Below are 15,348 nucleotides of genomic sequence, written 5' to 3'. Positions count from 1 at the left end.
AGCTTTGATATGGTTTATTGTTGACTGCAGTAACAGAGCGAAGGGAATGCAATACTGCACGACAAGTGCCGCCTTATCAGATACTTGTACATGTATAAAACTGATGTCGAAACTACAGTGCCTAGCTACTGTTCATTTTTGGATCTTGGTACACCTGTTTGTTGTATAGCGCTTAACTTTTTGGTGAGCCAATGAACAATTAATTCTGTATCTAATCATATGGACTGTAATCACGTATCTTGCCCTGGTGAGCTTGACCTGGAGTCTCTGATAAGAGGCAAATTGAGAACTGATATTGAAAAGAGTATTAGGTATGCAAGCTACTGCTCTGTTGCTATGGGTGGTTTCTCTTGTGGGTAGTTTTCTACTGCGATCCCGAAACCCGCGATGCAACGGACGTACAGAGCAAAACGGATGACTACAATGCAACTAGTGATGCAGTCTCCGTCACATCACGCCACAGCATTTATTTTTTTTTGCTTTGCTTACCTACTGGAGGGTAAGTTTGTAAACTCGATGTGTCTTCAGTGTCTTAGAAAAACTACCAGAATACTGGGTAAGCCCAGAAGGAATTTGAGCTGCTACAACTGCTACGACGTGCTTCAAGCGTTTACGCCGAATGGACGAGGGACCGTAATGCTGAGGTGGAAATTTGTTGTGGAACAGCGCTAAATGCATGTCTACCTTTGATGTGAGACTATACAGCGTACAAATCCCCGCAGTTTCTGAAGGCTCAATGATGTCGACCGCCTGTCCATCAAGCAAGATTTAAAAACTGAGATGCTGTTTGGATTATCCCAGATACTATGTCACAATTGGACGATCCCGTTTTGAAGCTTTGGACTCTGGAATTTCAACTTAAAACCGAATCAAACCTAACAGCAATAGAGGTTTTTATTTGTAATACACCGTATTAATATACATGTGTCAGCAGCATATTAACACCACGCGCGGATACGTTATTGCGTATTGCTATCCTGTCAGGTTACTATTAAAATTGTCAGAATTGCCCTCAGATTGGTTTTCAGACGGCGGAATGAGTCTTGTCAGTACCTGGGCTGTGGAAATTATCGACACTATCACCCCCAAAAGGGGCAATAAGACTTCCAGTCCTTATTATCTTAAGGTCCGGTTTTGCGCATTGCCTGTATTAATAACTGCTCGCATGGGCTGTACGGCAGCTTTATTAATTTAAGGAGGCGTTAGTCAGCACTGCTGACTCAGCAATAAAAGTTGGTACACACACCACACTGTAACACTACGATTTCATCTAGGGACTATCCTTATAATAGTGATACAGTGCCGATTTTTTGCTACCAATAATAGGAAATAGAGTGGAATTTGTGCACAAATCGCCTCGAAATTGACCCATTTTCGGCGAGCGATTGTGATCCACTATCAAGCAATATGAAGTAGAGGGCACCATCTTTCTTATCGTTTGTGCATTTATCGGCGGTCCTCTGTTATTATTCACCTCTGGTAGTGAAAGGGTTGCTGGAATTGGATACGTAAGCGGGTCCCATCAATTCACGCCCGGTAGTAAAGGATGCTCTGAAGCTACACGTTGGAGTCCGCAGTGTGGCAATTCTCGCCCATCTTACCGGGACCGTTCGTCTTACAGTTAAATTTCAAAACGTATAAGCTTAAATTTGCTTTTCAACTACGTCATCATCGACGTGCAGCCCACTCAACCCGCTGGACTTTGCCGCTCTCCCGTGAGGACGCATGCTCTTGTGTCGCCAATGAGGGTTTCGATGACAAAAACATCGAGTGCACGGTCTTACATGAAGCACGTGAACGATCCATCTTGCGCTTACAGCTTCTTGGCAGTCTTAATGACCTCTTCGAACTCCTCTTCAGTGTGCTCCTGATGGCTACGGAACTTGGCGTCGATGCAGGTCTCCGAAGCTCTGAAGCGTTGCAACTTTGGGGTTTCCCCGATCAATCCCTTAATCACCGCGATGTCCTCGATATCAACCAGCCCAGGCACCACCGTCGTACGGAACTGGTGTTTGATGCTCGACTTCTTGATGATCTCAATCGACTTCGATAGGAGTTTGGGGCGAAGAGGCTTGCAGGCAACTTCACCGTAGCGTTCCGGGTCGGCTTTAACGTCCATGGCGATAAAATCCACGAGATGTTCATCAAAAATCTTTTGCAGCATATTCGGGTTGCTACCGTTCGAGTCGAGCTTGACGGTGATTCCGAGCTCCTTAGCACGACGTAGAAACGGGATTAAACCGGACTGGATCGTGGGTTCCCCTCCGCAGATCACCAGACTCCGGTGCTCCGTAGAAGCGACGTACTTTAGAATCGCATGAGGGTCCAAGTTCTCGGGCTTCTCGTTCACCAGATCACTGTTATGGCACCAACCGCACTTGAGGTTGCACCCTTTAGTGAACAGGATAGACGCAACAGGCCTGTCCGGGTAATCGGTGTACGTGGTCTTAGTGAATCCGCCGATTTGGAAGTCGATGGGCTCGTTCTCGATCGCAGTGTAGATCTTGCGCATACTGAACTCGACCTTTTTACCAGCGTTCCAGTCGGACACGGGGCGGAAGTAGCCGACAATACGCGAGTAGACCAGCGCCCTCTCTCCACATAGAGGACACTTAAAGTGTTCTCCAGCAAGGTAGCCGTGCGTATAACAGATACTGAATGTCGGTGTCAAAGTCACGTACGGGATCCGGTACGTCGTGGTGATCGACTTGACAAGGTCACGAGCTTGAGTCCAGCTTGATAGACGCTCGCCCAAAAAAGCGTGGAACACCGTGCCACCCGTGTACTCGGTCTGGAGCGATTCCTGGTGAGTCAATGCCTCGAACAGATCGTCCGTTGAATCCACCGGCAGCATCGTCGAGTTTGTGTAAAACTCAGGTAACTTGACGTCTGGAAACAGCTCGTGATCGATCTTTGCGAGTTTGTAGCACGTCGACTCGGCAGGTGTGGCCTCCAAGTTGTACAGATGCTTGGTCTCGAGTTGGATCCCCTGCAGTTCGTCCTTGATAAACTGCAGCACACTACGAGCGAAGTCTTTGTTATGATAGATACCGCGACCTAGCAGGATCGAGCAGGCCTCGTTCATACCTATGACGCCGATAGTGGAGAAATGGTTGGCCCAGTAGCTCTTGGCACGTTGGTACACGCTCTTCAAGTAGAAGCGTGTGTACGGATACAGCGCCATGTTGGATTCAATCACCTTACGCTTGATCTCCAGCGATTCCTTAGCGACAGCGATCGTCTCCTTAATAGCATCAAAGAACTTAACCACCGACGTCGAGCGCATCGCGAGATTGGGCAAGTTGAGCGTCACAACTCCCAGTGAACCGGTGAGAGGTGTGGCGCCGAAGATACCACCTGCACGAGTGTGGAGCTTGCGAGTGTCCAGCCGCAGACGACAGCACATGGATCGGAAGTCTGCAGGGTTTAGATCCGAGTTGATGAAGTTGGCGAAGTAGGGCACGCCGTACTTGGCTGTCATCTCCCACATCGGCTTGAATCGAGGTGAGTTCCAGTCGAACTCCTTGGTTAGATTGTAGGTCGGAATGGGGAAGCTGAAGATGGATCCGTTGCCGTCGCCCTGGATCATGACCTCGGCGAACGCCTTATTGAATATGTCGATCTCCTCTTGGAAGTCCCTGTACACCCACGTAGGGTGCTGCTGACCACCGATAATAACTGGTTGGTCCGCGAGGATATTCGAGCAGACTAAATCGAGCGAGATGTTGGTAAAAGGGGCTTGGAATCCGCTACGGGTAGGCACGTTGAGTGAGTACACGAAGGACTGGATGAACTTGAAGACCTCACTGTAGTTCAGTTCGTCCACGCGGATGAACGGGGCGATGTAAGTGTCGAGATTCGACAGCGCCTGAGCACCGGCCATCTCGCCCTGAAGAGTGAAGAGGAAGTTGACGATCTGGTTGAGAGCAGTGTTGAAGTGCTTGGGCGGACGACACTGTAGTTTGTTGGGCACCCCACCAAACCCGTGGATCAGGATATCTTCCGTGCTCCACCCCGAGCAGTAGGCACTGAGATAGCCCAGATCGTGGATGTGGAAGCGATTCTCCTTGACATAGTCGCGGATCTTGTCAGTGTAAAGCTTGTGCAGCCAGTATTCCTCGACGATGCTGGTGGCGATATGCTGACTCAAACCCTGCAGCGAGAACGTTACGTTCGAGTTCTCGGCCGCTTTCCATGTGATCTTGTCCAGATATTCGTCAATGACCGGGGAGGTGGCTGTTGCGATTGCCGTTGATTTGTTAAGAGTGGGTAGGCCAGTGATCTTGATGTCGGTGGTGGGGTCCGCGGTGTAAACGTCTTCGATGGTAGACTGGGACGGTGCCATGATGGTCGATGGGTTTGTGTGAATGGGGTGTCGGTGACACTTGGTGAAATCGAAAGTGACGATGGCAATGAAGCACAACTAACAATAAACACTGCTAGCAGGTCACCAAGCCACGGACTGGGAGACCACGCGACTTCTTTACGCGGAATGGCGGACGTGTAGGCACTTTCTACCAGAAAGATGGCGCGCTTTCGAGCTGAAGCCAGGAGTTTTGGCGCGAGTGCCATCCTACTAGGCTCTCCGCGCGCGACCTTGGCCGCTCCGTGTTTGAGTTTGAAATCTCCCGCGAAACTAGGATCGTGTTTTTACTTCAACGTGCATGTTTAACGCCAAGCAGAAATATGCAACGGGTCGCTGACCTGCAATCGGTCAGGGTGTTCGCGCCACGTAGCTTTGATATGGTTTATTGTTGACTGCAGTAACAGAGCGAAGGGAATGCAATACTGCACGACAAGTGCCGCCTTATCAGATACTTGTACATGTAAAGCTGAAATCTCCCAAAATGTTCACCACATCAAGTTTGTTGTGTATACATGTATACTGCCGGATATCGTGCATCCGCAAAGCGCCTTCGCAGAATCTTCAGTACGGTACCACCAAATCGGTACATGGTCTTTAGCTCGATTCATATCACGTCACACATTCCAATCAGCTTCACCATGCTGCCCACGATGCATCGCCTCGACGGCGGCCGTAGCGCCGCTTCCAACACTCCTCTAGATCTCAGTGCATCGCTCTCTCGCAAGGAAAAGCGCAGCTTAAAGCGCGGCGAGAAACGCTCGAAAAGGTCACAAATCCCGAAATCCGACAGCATCAAACCCGACTCGGAAGTTTCCAAGCCCGATGACAATGGCTCCAAAGCCCCCGTTATCATTGCAACATCGCAGCAAAGTCGATTCCATACTGTGACCTTCGATGAGTTCGGCAAGAACGTTTTACTTAACCAGTTCACACTCGCTATTGGGACTCCGTCGTCCGATGATACTGCAGACCCTGTTGGTGTTGTAGAGCTACTGAGAGACACTCAACTGAAACTCAACTACGGTACTCGCTATGGACTAGTAGGGCCTAATGGCATTGGCAAGTCCACACTACTCACTGCTCTGGCGGACGGACTAGTGGAAGGTCTCCCGACATCACTTAAGATCCTGTACGTGAACCAGTTAGACACGTCGTCGTTAACTCCTGAGTCAGCCAAGCAGTCGGTACTGCAGACAGTGTTGAGTGCAGACACGAGAGTTAGTGAGCTGCAGCATAAAATTGATGTACTACAAACGGTGTTCGCGGGGTCTTCAGAACTGGAAGGCAAAGCGAAGACGTTCGCTTCGCACAAGGCGGAGCTGCTGCATGCGTTGCTGACTATTCAAGTGATGGAGGCGGAGCAAGCACAACAAGCTGCTAGTAAGATCGCTATCAAGAGAAGTGGCATGCTCGGCAAGGATGCCAGGTTGAGGTTGCTGGAAGCTGAACACAAGACAGCAGATTTACGTCAGAGACTCCAGTTTACACTGCTGGATGAGGAGCACGAGAGCGTGGTTGCAGCTAACGAGACCGAAATTTTACATGAAGTTCACCAGAAGATGGAGCAGTTCCAGCAAGAATTAAAGATCCTAGACGAAGCATCCATGGAAGCGCGTGCTCGTCGAATACTGGCGAGTATGGCCGTCGATCCAGCCAAGCAGGACGCCCCGCTGTCGTCGCTTAGTGGTGGCTGGCAAGTGCGTATTCTTCTGGCTCGTGTACTGTTCATGGAGCCGGACTTTTTACTACTGGATGAACCGACGAATCACTTGGACATGCCCTCGATCTTGTGGCTAAAAAACTATCTTCTCACTCTCGACGAAGTGCTTGGAACTCCTGTGACTCTAGTAGTCGTATCACACGATCGGTTCTTCCTGAATGCCGTGACGGAAGAAACGATTTTCTTCCGTGGATATGACAAGACTCTCGCTTACTATGAGGGAACTTACGACTCATTTGAACTCGCTATGGCACGGAAGAGGCAGTTCAATGCTCGCTTGCAGATCAAACTGGACAAGAAGACGGAGCAGATGAACGCAATGGTCTCCAAGATTTCTCAGCAAGCAACACGATCCAAAGATGACAAGAAGATGCAAGTTGCAGCTTCGAAGAAGAAGAAAATGGATCGTATTGGCAACGAACGTAGTGCTAAAGGTACACGGTTTAAACTTAACCGGGATCGCGCGGGGTATTTCCTCACAGATCGTGATCAAGCTGAGGATCAAGCCAAGTATGACGAGACTGAAGGTGGCAACAGTGCGAGTTCCGCGTGGCGTATACTATCCAGCAGTCCTCCGCAGATCCGGAATCTCACCAAACTGGACAACACGACTATGCTTTCACTCGAGAATGTATCATTCCGCTACGATACATTTGATGAAGAACCAAAGATGCCACTTGTATTGGAGAAACTCAATCTTACCATTAACTACGGCGACAAAGTTGTGTTGGTGGGTCGCAACGGCGCAGGTAAAACTACCTTCATGAAGCTGTTAAGCAAGGGGTTAACGCCAAAAAGTGGTAAGATTGAGTATTTCCACGGAGCACGGATCGCATCATTGATGCAACATAACGTGGAGGACCTCAAGCGTCAAAAATGGTCTCGAGGTCTCACTCCACTGGAGCTATTGCGTACACGGCTACAAACGGATGAAAGTGCATCGATAGCGACAGAGTTAAGCGGTACCGGTGTCGTGAGTGATGGTAAAATACGCGGTCATTTAAGCAGCTTTGGAGTCACCGGTCAAACTGCCGTGACAGTCCCGCTGCGCGCTCTCTCAGGTGGACAGTTGGTGCGTGTCGGGTTGGCATGGGCTACGTTCCCATACCCGCCCCATGTGCTGCTGCTGGATGAGCCCACGAACCACTTGGATATGAACACAATTCAACTGCTAGGCGAGGCTTTGCGTAAGTATCAAGGAGCGGTGGTGCTCATTTCACATGACTTGCATTTTCTCGACATCCTCACGAACGGAAATCAACGCGCGGAAGAAGATGAAGACGAAAATGATGACCAAACGCGTGGTCGAGTTCGTGTTTTCGAGGTGAACAAGAAGAGGGGCGTGGTGTCTCTACTGCCACTTGAAGGAGTGGAGACGTATCAAGAGAAAGAAGAGAGCCGCATAGCTTCCCTAGGGCGCCTATGACCAAATCAGTGTCAGCACCTTCAACGTAGCCACATAAAAGTGTGTTCAATGTTCAATTTAAGTCTAGTTCAAAGTTTGAGTTGCATTGTTGAAAAAACCAACTTGACTATGGTACTTGGTGTGGTGGATCCGTCTTCCTTATTGTTGCCTCCCAAGGGTGAACGCCATGACAAACGCCTGCCACAAACCTCAAAAGCTCGATTGCAACGTATTTGCCGCTCGGTGGCTGACTCCACCGGCTCGGGGTTCGTCTATGGCACCATGTTTGGGTCAGTTCTGGCGGTGGTGGAAGGAATGCGAACAGCTCCAAAGCATCAGAGGCTTAACGGTGCATTGCATCATGCCAAGGTCTTCGTACCAGAAACGGCGGGTCGAATTGCAATGGTCACGTGTTTGTTTCGAGTCGCAGCGTTTGGGATCGAGGAGCTTCGCGATAAGAGAGATATGTGGAATACGTTGATGGCTGCACCTGTTGCAGGGGCGATGGTGAAGGTTCGACAAGGACCGAAGGCGGCGTTGAATAGTGCGATTGTGTTCGGAAGCTTCGCAGCAGTGGTGGTCGCGTTTAATTTGATGGAGGCGAAGCTGATGCACGAGAAAAGTTCGCCAGAAGAGGTACTGGAAGAGATCGCGTTTGCAGAGGAAATGACTGACTGTTAGGCTAGCTAAAGTCGTGTATAGGGAGAATGGCTGCATAGCGAGCAATTTTATTAACATTATTTGACAAGGAAATCCACGAGAGAATCAGTGTTCAGTTTTGTTAGTAGTGAATCCCTTGCTTAAATCTGATTAAAAAAAAAAGTTTGGGCAAATCTGCGGGTTTACATTTTTCCCATGCTGTTTTGGAGTCAGGAATCCAAAACAGTGCAACAGGGAATGCCTTCATCCATTCCTTTCGTCCACTATTTCTATCAATATTTAAAGCTTGCCGTTTACTACAACCGTTCATAAGACCACAACGATTATAGGCACCTGCACAATCAAGCTTCAAAACAGAACAGTTATTTTTGACTTCTTTCCTTGGTATCTTAGGGCAATTTTTGATCCTTTCAAGACAGACCAATGCACTAACGTGCCTTCACTGATACACTTGCAAGCTCTACAACTAGTAAACAAGTTGCGATGTCGAACGAGGAAAACGACTCATGGACGTGCCCAGGCTGCACCCTTAAGAACGAGCTCATCGCCGAAGCGTGTGCCGCTTGTGGAACCACCAGTCCGCTGGTTCTCCAGAGCTACGCAATTGAAGAACGAGGTTGGACGGAAGGAGAAGGCACAGCTATAGATGGAGGACGATCTCAACGTCCCAGTCTCGTGTCTCAAGGCTCCGACAATGCTACACCCCGTGACGATGGTGAAATTGACCCGTGGGTTCAAGCGGAGTGTGAGTGGGCGCAGATTGAGTCTCGCCAAGACGCGCGGTCGCGAAAGTAGAAACGGTTGCCTCAAGTGAAGCTCTTTGAGTATATCGTATATTTTCTTATCAAGTTAAAAGCTGCGATCCTTCATGCTTTTTTCGGTTTTCTTAATAACCTGAAAAATCTAAGGAAATCATTTTGCTGTGAGCCCAGATATAGACTCCAGAACATTATACTTTAGTTGTATGTATATTCTGATGGTGTACGGGTTCCAGCAAAGAAGTATTTGTCGCTGTGTTGCGACGTTAGAATATGAAACTACTCGACGACGCTATTTAAACGAAGCCGATATTTGCGCAGTCTATAAACATTGCTCTTTTCAGATTTATTTGGCTACAAATTGCAATTGCTTCATTAGTATAACGAGCAAATACAAGTCATGCGGCCTTCGTATCAGTCATTTCAAAAGTGGAATCCATGCTTAGATGTAAGTATATCACATACACAGCGAATGTTTTGTAGGCCTGTACGGTTACCGTGGCGATTATAGTTTGCACAGTACTGTAATGTGCCCACCTGCAAGAGATAAAAGCACCTACCGGTACTGAGTATTCAAGTACTTAGTTATACAAATGCACAATGCTGTCACAATTTCGATAGAAAAGGCCCACGATATCGCAAAGCTCGATGACCGGCAGCTGTTAGCTGCTGCAATAACGATAAACAGGATTCTTTCTTCCCCGATCCTTTCGCAAGAATCCCCTGCGAAGACTACAAAAAGTATGCCCCCCCCCCCCCCCCTCAATAGCATTATTTGAAATATTCTAACTGGTCATACCACGGAGTAGGCAACCAAGTGTTAGAGGCACAGCAAAGCGAAAGAAATGCACAATGCAAGTTCTGTCCCACAAATTTATAATAATTTAATGTTGAATAAGACTATTAGGCCAAAAACCAAAGAATAGTTTTCTTTGATCATTGTGATATCATTCTAAGATACTCTCCATTATTTTTGCACTACTTATATACTTTGGAAAGCGAGCCACTACCATTTGGAATAATAACGTTTCTATTGATCACATTTTTTAAAAGGTAAAACGAAGGGTTGTTTTGTAATGAAGTATGCCCACGACAACTTCATTCAATGATGTGCTATCATGGTTGTGTTATCTAATTCTTATGTGCGTGCACATTATGATACATTCTTTTCTGTTAGAACAACTGGATATGAAATACATCAGCTTGTGTTATTTTGACTCACCCGTTTCATCAGAAGTGAATCCAAGCCAGCAACCTTGAGTGTGCACGAGTTCACTTTCACTTGATTTCGTTCACGCGATCGTTGCAAGGTTTTATTTGATCTAAGCTAAACTTATCTTATTGATATCATCTGCTACCTGTAAGGATACGAGCACTTCTCATGATAGGACGCTCATAACGCTTCCATTGATCACCAACTAAAAGCAACGCTGTGTTATGGTTAGCACTATCCGGCTACCAAGGTTGGCGCAATCGCGTTTAGACACCTCATATTCCAATAATCAGTCTTACACACAGGTGGCGGTCGTCACCCAGAACTAAACCATCTCGTCTCCTCGACACGCTAGAAAAAAAACCATGAATAAAGGTGAGGTGGTGATTGCAATCCTGGTTATGATTGCTTCCTGCTGCTACAGCTACACTGAAGCGAAATCCTTCAGTCGCAGAAGGAACCTGCGGGATCTTTCGAGCGATACTGCTACCCAGGGAACAAATGTTGACGAAGAAGAGAGAGGGGGCGGAAACGTGTTGAGCACACTTTTTAAGAAGGCGGACAATTTCAGCAAGATCAAAACATCCCATGGGAAAGCCGCAGACCTGAGCACGATTAGATCTTTTGCGGAAAAGGATGATGAACTGAGTAAACTCAAAAGCCTGCCATCGAAAAAATCCTTTAAGCTCACGAAACAAGACATCACCAACGTTCGACAATTTGGTGAAAACGATCCAGCGAAATTTAAAAAAATGGTGGCCATTTGGAGTTTACATGGACTTGGAACAGCCGCTGTTCTTGTTCTTCTGGTAATGCTGAGTCGCGGTGGCGAACGTTAACAAATTAACCGTTTTCTGGGTTGGTCCGGATTTCATCAACCTGCTTCAGACACAGACTTGTTTGGCTGTATAAGAGCCGGGAATTGTTTTACCATGTTGGAAGCGCAGGTAGTTGAGGTGTTAATGATACAAGATAACAGCACCACTACGCGAGAGTTTCATCGTCAACTTTACTTTACCTCTTCGTCTTTATTAGAATAATGATAATGTCTCCGCCATAAAATATAATGCTACACCTCGTGGCGATGACGAGGATATGGACGCGTAGACTCATGCCGAGTGTGCATATATGTACTACGCGGAAACTGTTAAATGGCCGTAGAATATGTTCAACACAGTACCGCATCAACAACACATAAAAGCAAACCTACTTGATCATGATTCTCTTTTCAGTAGAAATGATCTTTTCAGCACTACACCAAATACTGTTCGTCCTCCTCGTCCTGCTCAAAACATCCAGTAGTAGCCACATCCGAATACCAAGCACCTGCCGAACGTTGAATGCGTGTGAGTTGTGTAGGCAGAGCTGTGTACTCGTCGATATCTCCGGTTTCATCCGTGTAGTTCACGAAGTAGAGTCCACGACGTCCAGCGTAGCTGGTCCACTCGAAACCATCCATGAAACTCCACACCGTGTATCCAATAATTGGGATATCCTCCTCGTAGATAGCCTTGTGCACTTGCTCTAAATGTGTGCGGTGATACCAGATCTGGTCGGGGTTGTCAATAGTCTCATTGCCACACCACCCGTTCTCAGTCAGAAGAATGTCAGCACTTGTGTCGTGCTCGTGCAGGAAACGGATAACCTGGATGTACCCTGGAGGGTACCCAGAGTCAGTCGAACAACTATCAGGATCCATAATACTTCCATAGGCATGACGAGCGCCGTCGGGGTTACGCGAGTCATCAACTCCGAGGTCTGTGGCCCACCCCAGTGTCAAGCTAGAGCAATTCGTCTCCGAGCGGTCGGAATCGCAGTCCGTTGTAGCATACGAGGCGTAGTAGTTAAGCATCAGAAGGTCGTATGAACCTTTGACCTGAGCACTCTGCTCATCTGTGAAATTCGGCAGACGATCACTAATACGTTCGCGCATGACTGAAGGGTAGTCTCCGGTCGTCAAAGGGCTCAAGAACCAGCCTAAGTGGAACTGGTTCTTGCGTTCAGCAGCAGCCACGTCTTCAGGGAACGAGTCGTTTAGCGGCACGCCCCAGTCGGAATTGATGACGATGCTGATGCGAGCAGTGCTCTTGATGGTCCCTGCTTCACGCAGTTCATGGAATTTCTCCACTGCGGCAGCGTGTGCAAGCAGCACATTGTGAGCCACCTCGTACGCGTTGGTGCTGGAGTTGCCGAGCTTCGGTGGGCCGTAACCAAAGGCGAAACCCGTGAGGATGAACGAGGCTGGCTCGTTGAACGTCGTCCAGAACTCCACGTCCTGTCCGAACTCCTCGAAGATAAGCGTCGCGTAGTCCACGAAGTGGCCGATCATTGCCTCATTAAGCCACCCAGGCGGGTCGGACGCAGACTGTAGAGTGGCTGGCAAGTCCCAGTGATACAGCGTCATAATGGGCTGAATACCGTTAGCCAGCAGCTCATCCACCAGTGAATGGTAGAACGCCAAGCCTTCCGGATTCGCCTGCATACGCTGCGTCGTCTCATTCCACGACATGGCGCGCGCCCATGCGAGGGAGAAGCGGAAAGTACCGTATCCATCGTTCTTCATGAGAGTGATGTCACTGTCATAGCGGTGGATGAAATCATCAGCCACGTTAGCACAGGGGACTCCGTTCGAAGTATCACGGCAGAAGTTATCCCAGATACTTGGTTCCTTGTTAGTGGCATTCCAGCCGCCCTCAGCTTGGTAAGCCGATGACGCAGTGCCGAAGAGGAAGTCCGATGAGAAGCAAAGGGTTGAGTTGGCATTGCTGCCAGTGGCGGAAGTTGTTGGTGAGGTCGACGCCGACGAAAAAGCGCAGGCGGCTACCAAGGTGCCTAAGAAGCGCAATGGCACCATTGTCACGGTTGTAGCGCACGGCGTAGGGAAAATCTGTGAATGGACCGAAATGGATGACCTGCCAAGCTTGGTCCACGTACAGATCTCGAGCGGAAGTTGAAGTTTTCTGCTGCAACATAAACTAAAGCATAAACAGTAGGCCTTTAGCTGGAATTTATCATTCTCTTGGGCATTTGCAATGACAATCAAAAGAAAACATCATTAAACCTTTTGGTTGTCATTACAATTGCCGCAAGAATCAAGGGATCAAAAGTCCACACTCGCGGTGCCAGTGATCGCGTTCACATTTGTTGGCACTCAATTGCGCTGCTAAGTTCTCTATTGCCTTCTACTTTTAGCGTCGGTAATCTTCTACAACGAAGCTACGCACGCTTAACCTTCGGGGTCAGCGACTTGCTGTACATGCGAATGAGTGACGCCACCATCGTGAAGGCCGACATGCCCAGAATGGCTGCAGTCTTCCACCACGCATGGTCATTCGCGCGCTTCACGTCCTCCGCCGTGCAGCCCTCAGGCAGCACCACTCCATCTACCGGAATGTTGTCACCAGCAACTGTCGCACTACCTTTACACTTCTCGATCACTTCCGACGAATTCAACGCCAAGAAAGCGTAGAGCAACAAACAAATCGTAGCGAGAACGAAGGCGACGCGCTTGCCGAATTGCGCAGAGTCCAATTGGCGGTCCAAACTGGTACCAGCATGACGGTACACCACCACGCGCAGCTTCGTCACCGTAAAGTCCGCATGTGTACCCTCGTCTGCGATAGGAAGACAGCACAATTCACGCGAAGACGACACCACCACTTGCCACGTCGGGCCGTATGTGTAAGTCAGCGAGTGCTACATCGATAACAATATCAAGTTATCTGGGGGTATCTCAAAGTTAATATTTACCAACAAGTGCTCAGCGTACCTTTAACGCTTGAGCGATCTTGGTCTCATTGTCCTCTATGCCCTCGTAGTAGTTGTAGAGTTGCTTGGTTTTGTCGATCACGGCCTCCTTCATCTCATCTTCCATGTCGGTCTCGAAAACCACTATCTTCCTCTTGGTGTTGAGTTTTTCACTATCATCAGTCAGCGCTTCGTGCTCCTGTTTGGGGCGGGGAGTCACAGAAGGCGTCGTGCGGTACAGCAACACTTTCATCTTGCTTGCCTTGCTGAACAACAGCACACAGGCTCCCTTGCGCTGTAAGGTATTAATTCAAACATCCCATACAGTGAGACATCCAATCTTCCCGTTAATATAAAATATGAAGAACTATTCACATACGTAGCGAAGATCCACAGCAAAGTCGCCGCCCACGAGGACGTGCCAGCCCGAGCCCATCGACGGCGCCAGTCGGCGCTGCAGCTCGGCCGCAAATTCCCGGATACTCGACGTTTTCTTGGCTGCACCATTGACCGCCTTCTTGGCGGCCACCTGGATGGCCACAGACGCCACGGGGGCCTTGGACACTAGGAAGTCTGCTCCACTGAAGACCATGGCGGGATCAGATCGGGCTCCCTCTCTTTTGTGATTGACACACACTTGACTAGAAAAATGACATACAAGAGGTATTACTAAAATAATGCTTCAAGATAGGTACCCAAGTGGCTACAGTCTGCGTGTGCTCTGAAGGTTGAGCTAACCTTTTGATGTCGCCCGAGAGCGTGTCAACCGCGTGGCTCTGTTGAAAGTGGCTTTTTGGCGCGAAATTCAAAGACAAGCCAGTTGGACAGGGTGGACCAAAATAAATATACCATTCCCATCTCATCACCATTTAATCACTCCGCAAGCAGGGAAAAACCTTCTAACTGTGTAGCGAACCTCGTTGCATAAAATTAGTCCGCCTTTTTCAAATGCCCTTTTCTACGACACATTCGAAAACCCCGCCAAACCAACCCATCAATCTACCAACCATGAAGCCCGAGTCGAAGCTGGTCGTTGTCGCGCTGGAAGGCTGTCACGGGTGCGGTAAGACCGCGCTATGCGAGGAGTTTGAGGCGCAGGGCTATGACATCCTGGACGAGGCGTTCATGGACATGCCCGCGTACGCTCTGCACCCGCAGTCGCTTCTCATGGAGACGTCGTGGGTCTGTTCCTGGTTCGAGCGCGTGTTGCGACTCGCGGACCGCGTCAAGCCTGGTCGCAAGCAGGTTTTCATCGCCGATCGCTCGCCCTTCAGCGCTGTGCTCTACTCTGCCAACGGCCACCTACTGGAGCCCGTTATCCGCGAGCAGATGCGGGAGGTGCAGGACTTTGCCGGTGTGCAGTTCTACACAGTGCACGTGCAGGTAGAACGCGAGCTACTGTGGCGTCGCATCTGCGCGCGACTGGAACTGGAGCCCGAGCGATTACGGCTCAACGAGCACAAGCGCGAGTGGATGGAG

At 49.0% G+C, this 15,348-nt stretch overlaps 8 protein-coding genes across 8 annotated transcripts in view; 5 read left to right on the top strand and 3 right to left on the bottom strand.

Moving 5' to 3' along the window:
• Nucleotides 1-1,198: 1,198 nt before the first annotated feature.
• On the bottom strand, nt 1,199-4,800 carry PPTG_05798 (anaerobic ribonucleoside-triphosphate reductase). Its single transcript, XM_008899519.1, has one exon. It carries the CDS (start codon nt 4,343-4,345, stop codon nt 1,814-1,816), a length of 2,532 nt encoding a protein of 843 aa, XP_008897767.1. The 5' UTR covers nt 4,346-4,800; the 3' UTR covers nt 1,199-1,813.
• A 166-nt stretch (nt 4,801-4,966) lies between these two features.
• PPTG_05797 (hypothetical protein) lies at nt 4,967-7,512 on the top strand (the record flags this gene model as incomplete). The annotated part of the gene is made up of 1 exon (XM_008899518.1): nt 4,967-7,512. The coding sequence occupies exon 1, from the start codon at nt 5,005-5,007 to the stop codon at nt 7,510-7,512; it is 2,508 nt and encodes an 835-aa protein (XP_008897766.1). The 5' UTR covers nt 4,967-5,004.
• A 48-nt stretch (nt 7,513-7,560) lies between these two features.
• PPTG_05796 (hypothetical protein) lies at nt 7,561-8,172 on the top strand (the record flags this gene model as incomplete). Its single annotated transcript, XM_008899517.1, has 1 exon — nt 7,561-8,172. One exon carries the CDS (start codon nt 7,561-7,563, stop codon nt 8,170-8,172), a length of 612 nt encoding a protein of 203 aa, XP_008897765.1.
• Nucleotides 8,173-8,634: 462 nt separating this feature from the next.
• Nucleotides 8,635-8,946, top strand: PPTG_05795 (hypothetical protein; the record flags this gene model as incomplete). Its single annotated transcript, XM_008899516.1, has 1 exon — nt 8,635-8,946. One exon carries the CDS (start codon nt 8,635-8,637, stop codon nt 8,944-8,946), a length of 312 nt encoding a protein of 103 aa, XP_008897764.1.
• A 1,541-nt stretch (nt 8,947-10,487) lies between these two features.
• PPTG_21750 (hypothetical protein) lies at nt 10,488-10,961 on the top strand (the record flags this gene model as incomplete). Its single annotated transcript, XM_008899935.1, has 1 exon — nt 10,488-10,961. One exon carries the CDS (start codon nt 10,488-10,490, stop codon nt 10,959-10,961), a length of 474 nt encoding a protein of 157 aa, XP_008898183.1.
• Nucleotides 10,962-11,178: 217 nt separating this feature from the next.
• PPTG_05794 (hypothetical protein) lies at nt 11,179-13,061 on the bottom strand. Its single transcript, XM_008899515.1, has one exon. The coding sequence runs from the start codon at nt 12,974-12,976 to the stop codon at nt 11,375-11,377; it is 1,602 nt and encodes a 533-aa protein (XP_008897763.1). The 5' UTR covers nt 12,977-13,061; the 3' UTR covers nt 11,179-11,374.
• A 127-nt stretch (nt 13,062-13,188) lies between these two features.
• Nucleotides 13,189-14,507, bottom strand: PPTG_05793 (hypothetical protein). The gene is made up of 3 exons (XM_008899514.1): nt 14,249-14,507; nt 13,892-14,164; nt 13,189-13,818 (listed from the first exon to the last, which is right to left on the bottom strand). The coding sequence occupies exons 1-3, from the start codon at nt 14,459-14,461 to the stop codon at nt 13,339-13,341; spliced, it is 966 nt and encodes a 321-aa protein (XP_008897762.1). The 5' UTR covers nt 14,462-14,507; the 3' UTR covers nt 13,189-13,338.
• A 370-nt stretch (nt 14,508-14,877) lies between these two features.
• The window catches only part of PPTG_21749 (hypothetical protein), a gene marked incomplete at both ends in the record, with an annotated part of 1,081 nt that continues 610 nt past the window's right edge, over nt 14,878-15,348 (top strand). The window contains one exon of the mRNA XM_008899934.1: nt 14,878-15,348. Coding sequence (XP_008898182.1) covers nt 14,878-15,348 — 471 coding nt within the window.

This window comes from Phytophthora parasitica (genome assembly GCF_000247585.1).
Source record: "Phytophthora parasitica INRA-310 unplaced genomic scaffold supercont2.8, whole genome shotgun sequence".
NCBI classification, from domain to species: domain Eukaryota; phylum Oomycota; class Peronosporomycetes; order Peronosporales; family Peronosporaceae; genus Phytophthora; species Phytophthora nicotianae.
Note: the sequence above shows the minus strand (reverse complement) of the source record. Positions and strands in the feature narration are given on the sequence as shown.